Source organism: Tursiops truncatus, chromosome 8 (assembly GCF_011762595.2).
Source record: "Tursiops truncatus isolate mTurTru1 chromosome 8, mTurTru1.mat.Y, whole genome shotgun sequence".
NCBI lineage: Eukaryota > Metazoa > Chordata > Mammalia > Artiodactyla > Delphinidae > Tursiops > Tursiops truncatus.
This window is the reverse complement of record NC_047041.1, coordinates 43,035,473-43,056,883: the sequence shown is the minus strand read 5'-3', so window position 1 is coordinate 43,056,883 and position 21,411 is coordinate 43,035,473. Positions and strand designations below refer to the sequence as shown.

The window sequence follows — 21,411 nt, the reverse complement described above, 5'->3', positions numbered from 1 at the left end:
TCCTAGGAATAAACTTACCTAAGGAGAAAAAAGACTTGTATGCAGAAAACTACAAGACACTGATGAAAGAAATTAAAGATGATACAAACAGATGGAGAGATATGCCATGTTCTTGGACTAGAAGAATCAATATTGTGAAAACGACTATACTATCCCTAGCAATCTACAGATTCAATGCAATCCCTATCAAACTACCAATGGCATTTTTCACAGAACTAGAAAAAATTTCACGATTTGTTTGGAATCTTGGAAAAACAAGATTCAGTGTAAAAGATTACACTGAATCTTTGGCCCGAATAGCCAAAGCAATCTCGAGAAAGAAAAATGGAGCTGGAGGAAGCAGGCTGCCAGACTTCAGACTATACTACAGAGCTACAGTAATCAAGTGAGTATAGTACTGGCACAAAAACAGAAATATAGATCAATGGAACAGGATAGAAAGCCCAGAGATAAACCCATGCACATATGGTCAACTAATCTATGACAAAGGAGGGAAGGATATACAATGGAGAAAAGACAGCCACTTCAATAAGTGGTGCTGGGAAAACTGGAGAGCTACATGTAAAAGAACAAATTTAGAACACTCCCTAACACCATACACAAAAATAAACTCAAAATGGATTAAAGACCTAAATGCAAGGTCAGACACTATAAAATTCTTAGAGGAAAACATAGGCAGAACACTCTATGACATACAACACTGCACGATCCTTTTGACCCACCTCTTAGAGAAATGCAAATAAAAACAAAAATAAACAAATGGGACCTAATGAAACTTAAAAGCTTTTACACAGCAAAGGAAACCATAAACAAGACGAAAATACAACCGTCAGAATTGGAGAAAATGTTTGCAAGTGAAGCAACTGCCAAAGGATTAATCTCCAAAATTTACAAGCAGCCCATGCAGCTCAATATCAAGAAAACAAACAACCCAATCCAAACATAGGCAGAAGACCTAAATAGACATTTCTCCAAAGAAGATATACAGATTGCCAACAAACACATGAAAGGGTGCTCAACAGCACTAATCATTAGACAAATGCAAATCAAAACTACAATGAGATATTAGCTCACACCAGTCAGAATGGCCATCATCAAAAAATCTACAAGCAATAAATGCTGGAGAGGCTGTGGAGAAAAGGGAATCCTCTTGCACTGTTGGTGGGAATGCAGATTGATACAACCACTATGCAGAAGAGTATGGAGGTTCCTGAGAAAACTAAAAATAGAACTACCATATGACCCAGCAGTCCCACTACTGGGCATATACCCTGAGAAAACCATAATTCAAAAAGAGTCATGTACCACAATGGTCATTGCAGCTCTATTTACAATAGCCCAGACATCTGTCCATTGACAGATGAATGGATAAAGAAGATGTGGCACATATATACAATGGAATATTACACAGCCATAAAAAGACACAAAACTGAGTTATTTGTAGTGAGGTGGATGGACCTAGAGTCTGTCATACAGAGTGAAGTAAGTCAGAAAGAGAAATACAATTACCATATGTTAACACATATATATGGAATCTAAAAAAAAATAAAAATGGTTATGAAGAACCTAGGGGCCAGACCGGAATAAAGACACAGACATAGAGAATGTACTTGAGGACACGGAGAGGGGGAAGTGTAAGCTGGGACGAAGTGAGAGAGATGCATCGACATATATACACTACCAAATATAAAATTGATAGCCAGTGGGAAGCAGCCGCATAGCACAGGGAGATCAGCTGAGTGCTTTGTGACCACCGAGGGGTGGGATAGGGAGGGTGGGAGGGAGATGACAGAGGGAGGAGATATGGGGATATATGTATATGTATGGCTGATTAACTTTGTTATAAAGCAGAAACTAACACACCATTGTAGAGCAATTATACTCCATTAAAGATGTTTAGAAAATAAAAATTAAAAAAGCCCTGATGAACTTTCTGCTTAACCTGATGAATTAAATTATGACTTCATTATGCTTGTTACCCTTCAGATATAGAATTCTATCAATTACCATTCATTATTGAAGTTAATTCTTACTATATTGGGATTCTTACCAGAGAAGAATTTCAGTTCATTCTTTATTTGCCAAACAGTGCAAAACAATTTTTATTATATCAACTAGTTCTGGGCTTTTGAGAATTACTATTTCTATACTACACCAGTATTCTTCTAACAATGGACTACAAGGATCTCTTTCGAAAGCTATCAAATGAATAATATGAATTTGAGCCTGATTTTTCATGATTCCAAATAGGTCATCACTGCTCAAAGATCTTTGGATTAGTTTCTTTGTTTGCCCATTAAATCCTATGTTGCATATTTTCCCCATTTTCTTCTCATCTCCATTTCCAAGCTGACTGTTCTTTTTAGAGACAAAGGATTTTATACACACTATTATTATTTAACTGTATAATATAAGCTCTTTCACTGTCCTTTCTAAAATATCTCTTCCCTGTTACATAACATCTTGTCCTTTCCTAATTTTTACAACAATTAGTCCCCCCCTTTCCAATACTAACTTCTTAAGCTGCATTTGCAAATACATTTCTTCTAGTCCTCAGTTTCCATCCTCACTCCTTTATTGACTCCTTCTCCTCTGCCTTCCAGTACCAATAAGTCTTCCCTTGATCCTAATCTAATCAACTACCAAGTTATCAATACCGTTTACATTACAATGCTCCAAATCCTTCAAAGATTCCCTAACATCCCTAAGTTGTTCTAACACCTTGTCAAGGCATTCAAGATCTTTACCATGCTGACCGTAAATGGTTTTTCCATACTACTCCCCAGAACAATATCTTTGCTTCTGCTAGACTGACTGACTCACACTTCTCAAATAAGGTTTAATCATTACCTTCCTTGCTTTTTGACAGTGCTGTGGATTTCACTTAAATGACCTTCCTCTTTCTTCATTTGTCTGATTTTCAATGTTCAGCTCAAATTTTATCTTCTCTGTGAAGCTTCTCTTATTGCCCGAGATTACACTGAATCTGCCTTTTTCTGATTCTGCATAGTTTTCACAAACCAACTCCTAGTTTAGCATTCAATTCAAAATTATTTTTTATTTACATTTGCATCCTTTCCTTTGAATAACCAAAATAAACAACCAGCCAACAAGCTAACGTTTGCTGAGCACTCACTTGTCAGTCACTCTGTTGGGCAAAGGGAATATAAGAATGAATAATGTTTATTTACTCAGAACTCTTAATACAATGCACCTTTCAGATAATAAAAAAAAATTTATCAATAAAAGAGTAAAACATCACCAACCGACCTGCTATTATGAATGACCACTATTCAAAAGATGTTGTAGAGTTGCTATATATATAGATAATACCACGCAGACAATCATGTAAGAACTGGAAGATTTGTGTGATCTCAATCCCAGGTGTTGATTATTTTGAAGGTAAAACCAACCACTAATTTTAAAATGACGTTTTCTAAAAGACATTTCAGTGTTCCCACTACTTCCAGTACATCTGACAAGCAGGTAGAAATCTATGATTTACAATCACATGAACAACACACTATTAACAATTACTGATATCCAAGGTATTCCAATTCCAAAAATGCATCTTACAGAAGAAAAAAAAAACACATGAATGTTAAAACTGTACAAGCAAAGAAGGAAAACAAAACAACAGCTTGAGAACACATACACATTTCTATACGTGCTGGTCATTCCACTACTTAGACATCAACATTATTGTATGACCCATTATTTTCAAAGCGTATACTTTAAAACTTTACGTTCTACATACCTGTCCAGTCTCCTACTATTTTAAGGTGGACCCCAAATGTTGCTTTGGTTTCAGTAGGACACTAAAAAAATAAATAAATACTGGAGTCAATTCTGAATAATAATTATGTAGCACCAGAGTATGATTCAATTACTACTTTTATTCTCAGAGCAAATCTCCAAAATCAATAAGAAATGGAAAGGAATGGACTAAAAAAAATCTATACAGATCCTCATTAGTGGGAGAAAAAAAGCAATGCCAACCAGTCAATAAGACATTATACGTTTCTCGAAAAGCCCATATTTATTATATAAAACAAAAAATACACATAGTCTAAAACGGCTAGTATATTACATCTAAGCATAAATCTTACTTAAATATATTTTGAGTTAAAATATTTAAGAGGACACAGCTTTTAACCATGAAGGAAGAAATGGAGACTAATGATTTTGGTGTCTTTTTCTTTGCAGATATTCTGATACGATTCACATCCTAACAAATTCCGGGGAAATGAAAAAAATAATTATCAATGTGACCTGAATTTTCTGTGTCCAGTGAAGAAACTCCTACTGAAAGAGTTTTATTTCATTCCCTCCCATAATTCTCAGAAGAAGTCTGGAGTAAAGTGGCAAGGGTACCTGAGGAGAGGAGTAAGCTGTGGTACTGGAGGTAAGAAAAAGTACCTGTGGTCCCATGTTTAGCAAATGTAGGAAACAGCCACACAGTAAAAATGAGAGAATAATTTTTAGTTCACAATAAGAAAATGCAGTATCTCCCTTTATTTTACAGAATCCCAATCCCTTTCCACAATTCTAAAATTCAGAGATTTTCAAAAATGAGTTTTTTCATAACACATTTGGTGGCACTATCAGACCTGAATTGATGGGGAGGTAATGATGGGAGGTTAATACTTCTGTATAAAAGTTCATACAGAACTATTTTCCTACAGAAATACCCATTTGTTTAAGAATGCTGCCTCATATCCTACTAGACATCTTAGGTAATATATTAATTATGCATACCTTTTACAACCTCAAAAATTCTGAATTCCGAAAATACATCTAGCATAAGGGTTATGGGTAAGGGATCATCTGCATGTGACTAGCCAGTGTTCATTGAATATCGCGTACCAAGGGCAGGGCTAAGTGCCTCATTTCTAAAAGCTCACAATAACCCTGGTGACTTGTCTTTAAAAAGAGTGGATATATATATAACTGATTCACTTTGCTATACAGCAGAAACTAACATAACATTTTAAATCAACTATACTCCAATAAAAATTTTAAAAAAGGAAAAAAAAAATCACTTGCCCAAGACAGAATTTGGGTCTGGGTTTGTCTGCCTACACAGTTTGTAACTATGGCAGGCCACTGTCTCCACTAAAGCGAAGATATGGAAAATGGCTAAGGATTGCATGAGAAGTCAAATGGAGTAGAGGGAAAAAAAGGATTTGTTGAAAATTAGTGGAATCAATGTACAACAATATGAATTAAGGGGAAATATGGGCTGAAGTTAAAGCACAGGTAAAAGAATATGCCAGTGGCTCTGAGGGCCTCGTGACAGAGAATAGGTTACATGAAGTAAGTTGAAGATCCTCGAGCTCACTATGTTGACTAATTAACGTAGGTCACATAGGGATGCTCTAAGGAAAAGAAATAAAGGAAGGTGAAGACACCATGGAGATATGTAAACAGCTCATCAAAGAAGATAAGTAGCTTGGAGGTCAGTGAAAACACTAAATAAAAAGTTAGGTATTAATCATTTCTTCATGACAAATCATAAACAAACTAAAAAGCACAATTTCAGGGTTGAGATTTATTGTAACATGGAATTTCCAAACCACTGTTTCACAATCAGTGTTTCTAATAGGATTATTACTACTAACTGTAGTTTAAAATATTGAAATAAATGAAAAGAATATAAAAATCATACTACTTAAATATTATTTATACTAGTAAAATATTACTTCATTTATAATTCTCAATCTAACATTTAATTATTTAATTTACATTCTAGTTTTTAATAACTCCAAGAGCAATGTTTTGTCATTAGTAAATCTCCAAATAAGATGATGTGATCTGTAAAAACCCACCACCACTTTTACTTCGCACTATCAATACTTAACGCCGGCCAGAGCCTCTATGCTGTAAAAGTTGTAGCTGCCAGAAAGCAAGAATCCCAACAGAGTTCCAAGCTACCAATCTGATTGTTCCCATGTCTCTTGATGTTTCCCTTATTGTGAACTAAATCTTAGGTTATGAAAAGAAGATCTAAGCCAAGAAGATAGAATAGGGAGCAACAAAGTTAGTCTTTGTATGCCTGAGTGCGCATCTGGCTTGAGTTAATCTTATAATGTATTCTAAAGGAAAATGTACATTTTGCCAAATATTCATATCTCTGTTCTATTCTTTCAGTGCAGACATTGTAAAAGATAATTACATATGATGTTTAACATTCCCTCAGGCCTTGTAGGAGCCTATAAACCTCCTTCTTCTAAGTGTTGGCCAAATGTATCAGGATAGCTTTTAAGGTTGATCTGGTTGTGAACAGGTAGAACACAATATTGTTCCTCTCAAACTCTTGGGAATGATGCCTTTATAAATTACTGATACTTCCTCAAACTAGCTAGGAATGAAGAAGACAGATTTTAACAGAGTCTTTGCCCAGTCATATCACCCCAGATTTGAAGGAGGCTTGCATAGAATAGCACACAGAATGACTTCCCCATGTGTGGTTTGAAACAATGACTGAAAATCTTAGAATCACATTTTATTACCTTTGCAAAAATAATGTTCAGATTCATTAATGTTGTCTAAAGCACAGTGTAGTGATTCCTTAATGTTGTTTCACTATCTTTTTAAAAGTGCTTAGAAAACTTCTCAAAGGGAAGAAATAATAAAGTATTCATATCTCTGGCTATATTGTTTCTCTTAGAACATTAAAAATAAATATGCTAATGACAAATTTTCAGTTAAAATATGTTATAGGACATGTAGTAAAGTTCACACTCTTAAAATTAAAACAGATATTAGGGGACTTCACTTGTGGCACAGTGGTTAAGAATCCACCTGCAAATGCAGGGGACACGGGTTCATGCCCTGGTCCGGGAAGATCCCACATGCCGCGGAGCAACTAAGCCTGTGCACCACAACTACTGAGCCTGTGCTCTAGAACCTGAGAGCCACAACTACTGAGCCCACGTGCCACAACTACTGAAGCCCATGCGCCTAGAGCTCGTGCTCCGCAACAAGAGAAGCCACCGCAACGAGAAGCCCACACACCACAATGAAGACTAGCCTCCACTCTCCGCAACTAGACAAAGCCCACGTGCAGCAATGAAGACCCAATGCAGCCATAAATAAATAAAAAAATAATAAAATTTAAAAAACAGATATTAGTGTTTTTTCTCTATACACAAATACATTGATGAGACTATATGATACATTGTTAAGAATATTAATTTCTGGGAAGTAAAGTTGAAGACAGAGAAAATAACTCATTTCATACACATCTATTTTTAAAATTTATTATTAAGGTTTTTAATGTTTATAAATTTACATACTTTAAAAGTTTAATTTAAAATATAAACATTAAAACATTCCTGAGTCTTACTTTAGTCTCACTTAAGTTTCCTAGATGAAGAGAATGGAGTTTGGCTGTTATTGACCTTAATATAAGTAGCAGAATACTCATCACCTAGTTTAAGGAGAAGAAAATAGAATGACAGAATTTGCAAGAGACCTGGAGGAATGTGTACTTTGATATCCTGGAGAAAAACAACCTTTTCTTTCAAATTATTTGTTCAAAATGGCATTGGGTTTTTCATGTGCTCAAATGACTAATGATTTTATAACAGTCCCACAAAAATATAAACAGATATTACATAATCATCTTACATTTGAGAACAAAATGTAAAAATGATGTCACTGCACAAGAATTTATTCAACACGGAAAATGAATTTAAAAGCCACAATGTGTTTATTTTAAATCAAGAGCTTTGCAACAATAAATAAAAATAATTCTAAAATGGATGTTACTATGGTAAATATTAAATTTTCAATGTAACAAATTTCTTAAACCAGAGAAAATGATCACAGAATATGATGTTCTTTAATCATTATTGTCAGGTCTTTATTTTTAACCCTCTTTTCCAAAGCTCTAGTTTCACATTTTCTATGCCTGCTAGATAATTTCTACTTGAAATTCGCTCTAAATGTAATATATCTAAAATTGCTGTTCTCCTCTTTCCTAAATTATCTTCTCCTTCTAATTCCCCTAGGTCTGGACATGGAACCTACATCCCACCAGAACAGAGGTTCAAATCTCAGAGTAATACCAGGTATTTCTCTTCTTGACAGCATTCAATCAACTTTCAAGTCCTTTCAAATAATATTACCAAAGAAAACGTCTGATCACAGCAATCTCCTATTGATTAACCTTTCGTAACCTATTATGGGAAAACACGCACATTCTTTCTTTCCTACGGTCTCTGACCAACCACATTTGTCCCAAATTCTTTCCAATTTTATATCCCATTTTTCCTCTTTGATTCACTCTAATCCAGCTAAGCCAACATGGATCAACTAATATATTTTCTTGTCTCTTCGTTTTCTCACTTACTAGTATACTCATTTAGAATGACTTCATTCCCATTTCTCATACTGGACACCGGTAATTCTTTAAGGCCCATCTCAAATGCTACCACTTTCATGAAGAAATCTTGATTTCCCATGCTACAAAAATCCCTCTCTTCTCTGAAATTCCAAATTACTTGACTTTTATGCCCTTTATTACAGTTTACCTCTTTAATTTTGTGTAATTTTTCCAGTATTAATATACTATAAATGTCTTGAGATCAAGAACTATTTCTAAATCATTACCATATATTCCATAGCATCTTATCCTTATTGGGTATGCATTCAAATATCAGTTAATAAAATATTGGAGAATTAACCTGAGAATGAATAAGGACTTCAACAATGGGCAATTCTTCTACAATTTATTCAAACATTCAACAAACATGTATTGAGTATTAAAAAGTTTCACAGACTATACTAGGAGCTCATGTAACTTGACAAATGAGGATTGTTCTAAAAGTAAGAGAGGAGATAATGTGCCAGGAGTGCAAAATCCATCACAATTAGTGCAACATCGTGACTCTAAACGTTTTGACAAATATAACATTTCAGTATTTACTGGTTTACTTGAAGGAAAAAGTGTTTACTTGTATAGTTTCATGAAAAAAATGCTAAATATTAAACAGAAAGATCCTGGAAAAGTATGTAAGTGAGATTTTTGCTAACTGCAATGGAATATGTGCATTTATCTCAGCTCCTTCAAAAGAAAAAAACCAAAACACTGAGATAACAATTTATGAATATAAAAATACACGTGGCAATATCAAAGGTAACACAGGGAATGATAACAACAATAGAGAGGTGTCAACACATTTTGAAAGACGAAATGTGGGTGACATGGTGGTTTGGGAACTGACTGGAAAAAATTCCAAAGCTGAAATCGCACAACCTTCAGAAAAGGGATCACCTTGAGAAGCAAACCCATCTTTCTCACACCTCACTGGGAAAACTTAGGTCTCAGAGATCTCACAGACAACAGAAGAAAACTGAGGTTGGACTTATCATTTTAAAAAAGAGAAGAAATGTGTTCATGTCTGTATATGGGATAACTTGACCCCCAAATTACCTCACCCCAAGCACAAGCCAGGCAGCTACGCTCCCACAAATCCAAACCCAAGTAGGACAAGTAGAGGTGGGACAAAAAGGGCTCAAGATACAGGAATAGTCTGTACAGTGGAAAGTAGGGCTGAGATGTCATTCATTTGTTCAGGAAATATTTGATAAAAGTAGACTAAGTGCCATATCACATTTACATATCCCAAACTGGGCTCTACAAATTCTCATCAGAATGAGAGCTTTTGTAGATGAGAATTTGATAGGGAGGGCCCTCCCTATCTCACATAATGCAGCTCCAGTTGCTCAGACCAAAAAACAAAAGAAAAAAATAAAAAAATAATAAAAACCCTAACTCTTGTATTTCCTTCCCATTCCATACCCAGTCTATCAAGAAATCCTGCTAACTCTTTCAAATATATTAAGAACCTGATACCTCTCACCAGCTCCACTGTCACCATCCTGGTCCAAGCAGCATCATACCCCAGGTGGATGACCACAACGGCCTCCTAACTGGTCTCTCTGCTCTGCCCTTCATCTAACCCTAACATAGCATCCAGAGTGCTCCTGTTAAAAACTAAGCCAGGTCATGTCCTTCCTCTACCCAGAGCCACCCAATGGCTCCTTCCTCACTCAAAGTAAAAACCAAAGCCCTTGCAGTGTCATATAAACCCTACATAATCTGACTCCTCATGACTTCTCTGACATTATTTCCTACCATCCTTCCTTTTCCTTAGTCTATTCCAGACACTCTGACCTCTGATCTCCCTTCTCCACTCACACCCCTCCCCACATATACACACTCACGCAGATACAAGTCAACAGATATCAAGTATAGCTCAAGGTGAAAACTGCCTGTTTTTTTTAACAGAAAAATGACATAATCTGGTTTTCATTTCAAAATAATCACCTTGGCAGCTTGTTAAGATTAAATGGTAGCTGAACAGGGAGATCAGCTCGGTGCTTTGGGACCACCTAGAGGGGTGGGATAGGGAGGGTGGGAAGGAGGGAGACGCAAGAGAGAAGAGATATGGGAACATATGTATATGTATAACTGATTCATTTTGTTATAAAGAAGAAACTAACACATCATTGTAAAGCAATTATACTCCAATAAAGATTAAAAAAAAAAATGGTAGCTGAGTAAGGGCAGACAGATGCAGAGGAGTCAGGAGGCTATCCAATGGTAGTAGATTGGACCAGTGTGGCAACGGTGGAAATGGTGGACATATATTGAAGGTAGAGCCAAGAAAATTTGTGGATGGATTTTTGCCGATATTTTTAAAAACTGGTAAAAGTCAAGAATGATGTTCAGGTTTTCAGCCTGAGCAACATGGACAACTGAGTTGGCATTAACTGAAGTGGGAGAAGATGGTGGGTGGAATAGGTTGGAAGGCCAAAGGTTAGTTCAATTTTAGACATGTTAATTTAAGATGTCTATTAGACATCCAAGTGGAAGTTCCTGGTAGACGATTGGACACAGGGTCCTGAATTTCAGAGATGGGGTCTGGGCCGGAACTATAAATTTGGGAGATGATAGCATACGGATACATCAATAGGAAAGATCACCAGAGAAATGAATTTAGCTGGCGGAAAAGTAGTTCAAGGAATGGACACTGGAGTGTTCTGATATTTAGAGGTCATGGGATGACAAGGAATAGCGAAGAAAGAAAGACCAAGTAAAAGTACCCAGAAACCTAGGAGACAAACCAGGTGAGCGGATGTCCTGGAAGCACAATGAAAGCAGGGTATCGATAAAGCAAGAGATCAGCTGTGCCAAATGGAGATGAGAGGTCAGTCCAACTGAGGACTGTGAAATGACCCTTGGACCTGGCAATAACATGGTCACTGTTGACCTCGGAAATGTTTAAGTAGAGTGGTATGGGCAAAGTTGGTGGATTTAACAGAGAATAAGAGGAAAGGAAGAACTGAGAAATGGGGAAGTAGCAGAAAGGAGATATTAAGTCAAGAAAGGAGCTTTTATTGATCATCTTCTCTTTGGTATCTAAGTAAAAGGAGGCATCCAAAAATACCAATTGAATAAACCAAGTTTAATATTAAACAACAGGTTTGCTCTGAATACATTGACCTATTTAAGTTCATATTTATCATGCAGGATCACATTAGGCACCGAAGGAATATTTTCTTTTCCCCTGGAAAAAAGTCAAACTAGAGCAGTTAGAAAATGTCTAATTTTCAGAGAATTCAGATGCCCTGTTAAGTTTCCTGAACATTAGTGACTTTCTGGAGCAATTTCCACCACTGTGCCTGCTCTATGGTTAAGACACATTGTTGCCTTGCTAATGTATCATCCATCCCAGCTGAGTTTCTAAATTGTCCAAGCAAAAGATTTGTGAAACCCTAGAGAAAAGTAATTTTTAAGAGTTAAATAGATGAGATCAAGACCCAAGATCAAAACAACTGATGCAGACTTCCTGGTTATATTTAAACCCATGGAATTAAACAAATAATAACAAAAATAGTTTGCCAGTCTTGAGAAATCCATGGCCATTCTTGTCTGGTTTTCATTGAAAACTGGAAGGACTATTCCCAAAGTGACTGGTTGAGACATGAAAAACAAAAATCAGAAAAACGATGGCAAGTGCAGGCATGCTATGTAAAAGTACAGACAATAACAAACTAACAACTAGACTTTCCTGTGACTCATGGAAAAATATGTGAAATCAGGTTATCCAAGTTTAAAAATAATGAATCATACAACTTAAAATACAGATGTCAGGAAAGCACGTGTGTTTCTGAATAAAAATAATAATGAAAGGATACAGAGATATTTATGCAAACTTCAATCAATTACTGCTATACAAGAGCAGATTCTGCATTCTTTACTTGAGAATCCATGAAAAGTATTAATAAACATAAATAATATCTACCTCAGTTAAATACAAAGAGATGTTACATTCTGTAGTAAACAGTAGGTTTCATGCTTTCTTAAGTTTGGCTTTTTAAAATCATCTGTGATTTACATATCAAATTAGATGAGAGCATACCTTAATACATTTGTTTTGGCAGAAAATCCAAAGTTTGGTAATTACAGAGCACAGCTAGAAAACACTTTAAGAGATCAACTACATAGTCAAAAAAAGAAAAGAAAAGAAAAGAAAAATCTACCCAGGTTTTAAGTCAATAAAGGTTTAAAGAAGGAAAAGAATCAGAAAACTTGAATTTTGGTTCCAACTTTGTCATCAATTGTGTTACTTTGGGTTTTTTGATCCTTTAAACAATTTATGTTTTAGATACCTCCTTCCCTCACAGCAAAGAAACAAGTAAATCTGCTGTTTGGACTACAAATTTTTAAAGTTCAATAACTTTAGATAAACTATTAGAATTTATATGTGTCTCAAGTTTAAGTTTTAAAAATAGAATTATCTCACAAAAGCTATATATATATTTTTTTTTTGGCGGTACGCGGGCCTCTCACTGTTGTGGCCTCTCCCGTCGCAGAGCAGAGGCTCCGGACGCGCAGGCTCAGCGGCCACGGCTCACGGGCCCAGCCGCTCCGCGGCATGTGGGATCCTCCCAGACCGGGGCACGAACCCGTGTCCCCTGCATCGGCAGGCGGACTCTCAACCACTGTGCCACCAGGGAAGCCCCAAAAGCTATATTTTAATACACCTTTTATATATTTATAGGTATATAAATGTATATAAATATATAAATTTAAATACATCTATCTAAGTGTTGTGTGTAGTGGAAACTGTGGTGCCCTGTTCAGGTCTTCGTCCCTTCTCCCTTTTCCCAATTTTCAGTATTAAAACACTCATTTCCCCAATCTCCCAGTTGCTGAAAGTGCTGCCTGCTGAGAGCTACTTCTGAGACCCTCCCCAGGAACTGCCATCCACAGACAAACGCTTCCCCACCCATGTCTAAGCGTCAAACCCAATGACTGTAATTTGGGAGTACACAGATTTGTCCTCCTGACTTCAAGACAGGACAACTCTGAACTACCATTTTACCTGTAGATCTCCTGTGTGAGCTGCTGAGGTCTCTGTGGAGACTATATCACAGTTCAACTTCTGCCTTGCCTCCTTAGTCCCTCACTCCTTACCAGCTGTTGATCTGAGCACACTAACCAACAAACCTCTGGCACGCAAATCTCTACTCCCAGTCTGTTTCCCTGGAAACCCAACCTGAAACATCCTTTATCCCACGGGCTAGTAAACCACAAGAGGCAAATCATCAGTCCCCCAAATGACTGTTTCTAAACCAGTCTGTGGCCAGAGCTTAGTCAGTTATTGCATGCTGGAGAAGGAAGCAAAAAAAAAAAAAAAAAAATCAGTTTAATCCTGTTTTGATTGTCCACACATTATTGGAAATAAAAATATCATATGACAATGCTTATATGTGGAATCTGAGAAAAAGGTACAAATGAACTTAGTTACAAAACATAAATAGTCACAGATGTAGAAAACAAACTTGTGGTTACCAGGGGAGAAGCGGGGGGAGGGATAAATTGGGAGATTGGGATTGACATATACACACTACTATATATAAAATAGATAACTAATAGGGACCTACTGTATAGCACAGGGAACTCTACTCAGTACTCTGTAATGGCCTATATGGGAAAAGAAACTAAAAAAACGTAGATATATGTATAACTGATTCACTTTGCTGTACACCTGAGACTAATACAACGTTGTAAATCAACTATACTCCAATAAAAAAATTTTTTTTTAATTGTGGGATTGGAGTGAGAAAAACAACAACAACAGAAACAACTTCTAACTGAGAACCTCCTGTGTGCCAAGCACCCTGCTTAGCTTGATTATATCTTTTTAATTCATATTCAAAGCTTCATAGAGAAGTTACTATTATTATCCATGTTTTATAAAGAAGTAAACCAAAGGTAAGTGTGTTAATTATCTTGTTCAAGGTCACAGTACTAATAAGTGGGGTATTCAGGTCTCCAATCCCAGCTGTTCAGGATTCCAAAATCTATGGTCTAATACAGTACAGTAGCCTCTGATCTCCAACAACCTTTGTCAGCAAACGTTCCTGCTGGTTACACCCTGAGAGAATGCAAGTGTTACTGCAGAAAACAATCACAACTTTCTGGGAACACCCACCAAATAAGCATGGCTTCCGTGTGTAGCAAAGTCAGTGTCAAGTATAAGAAATGTTGAAGCACTTTAAGCAATGAAAAGTCCAACCTTTGAGTTCCTAATTAAATCAGTAGTCAAAACTTAGCCTTACTTTGACTGAAATTATGAAAAATATTATAGTGCTTCTGTACCTTATCTTTGCACCAACTTTTTTTGTTATTTTCAGTTGTAAAAGCTTCACCTCTGTTTAAAAAATGAGGTGAAATTCAAGCTACTGAATCTGGGATCAATGGATATGTTATAGATCTGATTTTTCCTTATACTGACACGATATATTAAAGTAAATATTAGACTTTTCTAACAGGGGAATTTGACTTTCAACTCCCCACAATATTTGAAGAGCTTAGTAGTGTGGGCAATATAAAACTTTCAACTTCATTTTTCTCTTGAAAATACATTTTTATAGTTTCATAAATTTCTCTTTTAAATGGTAATTATTTTTTGTTGACTCCAACAAGTATGTCTAAGAGCAATAGGAGTTTTAGAAATATGAATGCCCTGAACATGGCTAGGTGGTGAGGCATGAGAGAGACAGGGCCGAATAGCTAACAATACACCTTTCAGCCAGGCAGTCTGTGTTTCTATCTCACCTGTGCCACTAATTAGTTGTGTGCTATCTAATATTTCTGAGTCACATTATTTTCTGTATCATAGAGAGTTAACAGTACACATCACATAGAAATATAGAACTAAATAATATAATATTTTCAAAGTTTGTTTAGGCATTTAATTAGTAGGTACTATTATCCTTGACAAAGATGGGATGTGTATACAATTTTAGTGGGAATTGGCATATTGGAAGTCTCTTTGTTTTGTTTTGTTTTGTTTTTTGTTTTTGTTTTTTGCGGTATGCAGGCCTCTCCCGTTGCGGAGCACAGGCTCCGGACGCGCAGGCTCAGCGGCCATGGCTCATGGACCCAGCCGCTCCGCGGCATGTGGGATCTTCCCAGACCGGGGCACAAACCCGTGTCCCCTGCATTGGCAGGTGGACTCTCAACCACTGCGCCACCAGGGAAGCCCTAAGTCACTTTGTTTTGCTTTGTTTTATTTCAAAGGAACCCTTAAAACTATCCAGTGAAAATGCTTGAAAAGCATGTATTTTACATGTAAGTGCCAAACAGAAGGAAATGGCAGGAAAAGACAGTAAATTAACATAATAGCATAATGTAAAATTTAGCTTAGAAATGTTTTTGCTTTACTCAAATTCATTTCCAGGCAGCAGTACAGTTCACCTCTTTTCCCTCTTACAAAAACAGGGACTCCCTTGGGGCATGGTATGAGTGAGACAGCTAGCAATCCCCCCAAATGTGGGAGGGCTATAAACCATTTCCTAAGCCTACACAAAGTACATGGTACACAGATGGTCTGGTGAGAAGAATCTTCCTTTGTCTTAAAATTTCTTTTGGAAGCCAACTATTGTTGCAATTTAAAATATCTATGAGATATAAGTCTTTCTAAAACAATTAACACTTTGAGGTTTAATATGACATAATCAAAACATACAAAAACGGATGTTTAAAATAAGGATAAATGTGAATACAAAACCAAAACTTGCAAAGTCAAGATCCATTTTGACCTGCAGGTTGCTAGGCAAACCTAAGATATATTGATAAACATTTGTCACATAAGCAACAGAAATTAGGAGCAAGTAATTTTCCACTGTTAGCCCTGAGAATGGGGCAGTGGAGGTGAAAACTTGACCTGCTGTCTCTAACCAGATGTTCTCAGTAAATTGTTTCCCTTTGTCTTTGGTGGTTCTTCCCAAACTACCTCCACCGTAAGTACATTTCCCAGTCCTCTTATCAGCAAAAGAGAAATAGTCATCATGACCTTAAAGATTAGACTCAGTGGAGAACAGTATGGAGGTTCCTTAAAAAACTACAAATAGAACTACCATAGGACCCAGCAATCCCACTACTGGGCATATGCCCTGAGAAAACCATAATTCAAAAAGAGTCATGTACCAAAATGTTCATTGCAGCTCTATTTACAATAGCCCGGAGATGGAAACAACCTAAGTGTCCATCATCGGATGAATGGATAAAGAAGATGTGGCACATATATACAATGGAATATTACTCAGCCATAAAAAGAAACGAAATTGAGCTATTTGTAATGAGGTGGATAGACCTAGAGTCTGTCATACAGAGTGAAGTAAGTCAGAAAGAGAAAACAAATACCGTATGCTAACACATATATATGGAATTTAAGAAAAAAAAAAGTCATGAAGAACCTAGGGGTAAGACAGGAATAGAGACACAGACCTACTAGAGAATGGACTTGAGGCTATGGGGAGGGGGAAGGGTAAGCTGTGACAAAGCGAGAGAGTTGCATGGACATATATACAGTACCAAACGTAAGGTAGATAGCTAGTCGGAAGCAGCCGCATAGCGCAGGGAGATCAGCTCGGTGCTTTGTGACCGCCTGGAGGGGTGGGATAGGGAGGGTGGGAGGGAGAGAGACGAAAGAGGGAAGAGATATGGGAACATATGTATATGTATAACTGATTCACTTTGTTATAAAGCAGAAACTAACACACCATTGTAAAGCAATTATACTCCAATAAAGATGTAAAAAAAAAAAAAAAAGATTAGACTCAGAACCTGACTGGAAGCCTGCTCTTTGACTGAGAGACACATCAGCCATAAGCATTTCCTCTTTCTCCTTAAATCCTCTAGCTTTTCCTTTTCTCTGGCTTCACCTTCCAAGTGAGAGATGGGAAGAAAAGACAATCCATCTATGAAGTATTTCTCAAGGTAAGTCCCAAACACTAACTATATATTAAGCGTTTTTCACTCTTTCAACAGATATATATTGTGTTACTCCGTGTACCAGATGCTGTGCTATGAACGTAACTTTGAAAGGGTTCCTGGAGCTTATGGTCTAGGAGGAAGACAGGTATTAAACAGGTAATTTAATGGCACTAATTGCTGAAGAGAATATACAGGGTCTTATAAAAGGAAAAGGTCAAGAGAATGTATGGTATTTGGAGAGTGAATAAGTGGAAGAAGCAGTGGTTGGTTTCTAGGGCAAAGAAATTAGTCTAGACAAAGATCTAAAAGTGAGAAAGTAGAAAAGGGTTAAATAAATGGGTGAATAAAATTCAATGGGATTATTTATTAAAGAACATCTTAAAACCAGTAATATGGTAAGAGAAACTATGAATTTTTTAAAGCAATACACACTAACCACTATTTTCCAAACTATTTTAGGTCTTTTCTTTCTTGTTTTTCTTAGAGAATTTTCAGAGAACCATGTTCCTTAAAGAGAACTGAAGACTGGCCTGGAAGAAGCAGAAGGAAAAAGGAAAAATCTTTTCTTAATTGAAGAAAGTAAGAAAGAAGAAAAACTATGATGGATACAGAATCCCAGGCATGCAACCTCTTTGCCTCCATCCAACACACTCCAACCCTGAATCTTCTGAAACAAGCCTGTACTGGACACAGAGCCCTTGTGCTGAGGACTTACCAGACCTCCTTTAGAGTCGGGGTGATGGTCCTTTGCTGCAGGAAGCTGATCATAAGGAGACTCAGGAGGACTGTATACCTAACAGCGCTTCACTGAGGTGAGGAGAAGCTCTTCCGTCTCCCCACCCAGCCAAGTACATCCTATTTCTCAAAGTAGTCACTAAACCAATATCCTTCTCCGAGAATAATGTATTGTGGGCTTCCCTGGTGGCGCAGTGGTTGAGATTCGCCTGCCGATGCAGGGGACACGGGTTCGTGCCCCGGTCCGGGAAGATCCCACGTGCCCCGGAGCGGCTGGGCCCGTGAGCCATGACCGCAGAGCCTGCGCGTCGGGAGCCTGTCCGCAAAGGGAGAGGCCACAACAGTGAGAGGGCCGCGTACCGCAAAAACAAAAAAAAAAAAAAAAGAAGAATGTATTGTTATTCCTATTCTTACACCTTAGGATTCCGCAGGGTGGGGGTGGGGGAATGTAAATAGTCCTTCATTCACACAACAAAATGTAAAGTACCTGAGAAAATTCTTATATCATTTTAGCTTGTTTTATCTTTAGACTGCTATCCCTATCTTTTCTTTTGATTCATAGCCAAACACTGCTATTTGGGAGTTGATGAGAGCAGAGATCCACTCAGAGACAGAACTAATAAGTGACAGAGTTGGGACTGAATTCTAAAGTTCCTGTCATTTGTGTGAATATTTCTACCTTTGACCTCACATGTAATTTGTTCTCCCTTTCTTAGATCTCTCTCCTATTTCCAGTTGCTGCTCTTCTGTTCCCTACATTCCCTTCTCCTCTTTTCTTTTCCTCCCATCCGTGCCTCAAGCCAGCTACAGGGTTATCACAGCTCTTCCCCAATCAGCTTTCAGGAAGCAGACCAGGCCACATAAAGCATTTGCTTAAAGCCCTTCAGATTCTACACAACACTTTATGTTATTTCTCTTTTGCCCTGTAAAAAAGTTCTAGGCCAGCTGAAAGAGACTAGATCTAGAAGCATCTACTCAGTGTGTAACACAGGTGAAAAGTTCCTGGATTTTCTGTTTTGAGAGAACATAAAAGTTTTCAGTGACAGAATATATACTCAAAAGTAAACAATCTTCTTTTTTTTGTCGTTGAAGCTGGGTGATGGGAATGTGGGAGTTCATTATACTATTCTCTCTACTTTTGTGTATGTTGAAAAACATTTTTATAAAAAATCCCTCTCTTCTCTGTAGTTGACATTCAGCAACTGCCTCCTTTTCTTATTCCATATTCTCTACTTAATGCTATGATGAAGAAACGATTTTCAAAATATAGTCTCATGTTGTACACCTTAAATATATACAATTTTCATTTTTCAATTATACCTCAATAAACCTGGAAAAAAGTTTCAAACACAAAGAAAGGTTAATTTCTGAAGTAATTTTCATATGACCCCAAGATTGGGCCAAACTTCCTGAGCTACTCTATCAAGACAAACTTACTTGTGTATTTCTCCCTTTTTCATTCTCCCCCTTCTTTTTATGTTACCAACTTTATGCCTACAGGATGTAGGGATGCGGAGAAATAGAAACATGTCTTACAACTATCAGAACTAAAGCACAGTGCTTCTGACTGTAGTGGATGCAATCATATGAAAATGGCTTCATGACTGAGCTGAAACATCACACCTGAATAGTTGTTGATCAGATTCACTCCCCAAGCTTCCTGCTGTCCTAATAGGATGTGGACAATCTTATTCAGCCACCCTGTAGGGTGTGCATGTGCTACAGGAGGGAAGGGTGTGACATGGCTTGGCTCCTGATGGCCTCAGGACTCCTGTTGGTTTTATATCTCATGAGGGCAACTAAGTTTCCACTGTTACTCATGGTGACACATTTCCCCTTTCACTGTCACCTGCAGCCCACACAGCACCAGATGAAAGGGTGTCTATCATCACTATTGGAGAAACTACTATAACTACTATATATATACTACTATATGTATACTATATATACTATATATATATATATATATATATATATATATATATACTATAACTACTGTAAACTACCATAATGACTATAAACTACTATACTATACCTGTCTCCAAGGTAAGCCAATGTTGCCATCTTTCTTGATAAAATGGAATGTTGTTAATTATTTCACTAGATACCAAACTACATTTCCTCAATAATTAATAATCTAGGAAATACAGTCAATAACTATGTCATATCTTAGTATGATGACAGACGGTAACTGGACTTATCATGGTGATCGTTTAGAAACATACTGAAATATCGAATCACTATGTTGGGTAACAAGAACTAACATAGTGCTGTAGGTCAATTATACTTCAAAAGTAAATAAAGACACAAACAAACTCAAAAAGAAAAAAAGATGAGATTTATGGTTACCAGGGGAAGGTGGGTGGGGCATGGGGAGGGGGAAGTGGATGAAGGCCATCAAAAGGTACATACTTTCAGTTATAAGATAAATATGTACTAGGGATATAATATACAACATGATAAATATAATTAACACTGCGGTGTGATACATATGAAAACTGTTAACAGAGTAAATCCTAAGAGTTCTCATCACAAGGAAAATATATTTATTTTCTACTTCTTTAATTTTGAATCTATATGAGATGACAAATGTTCACTAAACTTATTGTGCTAATCACTTCATGACATATGTAAGCTAACTCATTATGCTGCATACCTTAAACTTATACAGTGGTATATGTCAGTCATATCTCAATAAAACTGGAAGACAAATTAAAAATAAATAAATAGATAAATAAATTTGCTACATACAAATGGAATGCAAAATTTGGAGCAAATGAAGCAAAAAATTCTCTTTCCTTTTAAAGAATTGCTATTGGATAAATAACTTCTGTTTTTTCTCTAACCGTTTGACACTTCTTTTCTGCTTGTTTTATCCTTTAAATACAAAATTTTCTGGCCTAGCCATCTTCACAAGTACATGTTCTCAAGGGACAAGTTCACACTGAAAATAAAAATCATAATACTTGCTAACATGTATTGACATGTACCTGACATTTCACGTTCCAGACTGTGTTCTACATACTTTATTTGTAGTAGTTCATTTAAACTCATAAATGTGTGAATAGCTGTTGCTTTTATCACAATATTACACTGAGAAATGAATGTACAAAAAGATGAAGTAACTTGGCCAAGGTTTCCAAGTTTTCAACTTGACTAATACATCAAATTTAACAGCGGTTCCAATCCCAGCACAGCCTCATCCCTAAACCTTAGCACTTTGACACCAGTTATTTTTCTGGCCTCTCCCCCATAATTTGTTCAATTTTATTTGCATATCTTAGCATATAGTTTAAACATGTGGTCCCTGTCTCAGTTACCTTTGTTAGAAACTGAATAAAATCTTAACCTCTATCATCAATGGGGAATATTAA

The 21,411-nt window shown here is 36.7% G+C and overlaps 1 protein-coding gene across 5 annotated transcripts in view; it reads right to left on the bottom strand.

Moving 5' to 3' along the window:
• The window catches only part of NOX4 (NADPH oxidase 4), a 158,123-nt gene that overhangs the window by 74,134 nt on the left and 62,578 nt on the right, over positions 1-21,411 (bottom strand). For all 5 annotated transcript variants that reach the window (XM_073808326.1, XM_073808325.1, XM_033862150.2 and 2 more), the window contains one exon: positions 3,758-3,818. In XM_073808326.1, coding sequence (XP_073664427.1) covers positions 3,758-3,818 — 61 coding nt within the window. The remainder of the gene's footprint in view (positions 1-3,757; positions 3,819-21,411) is intronic.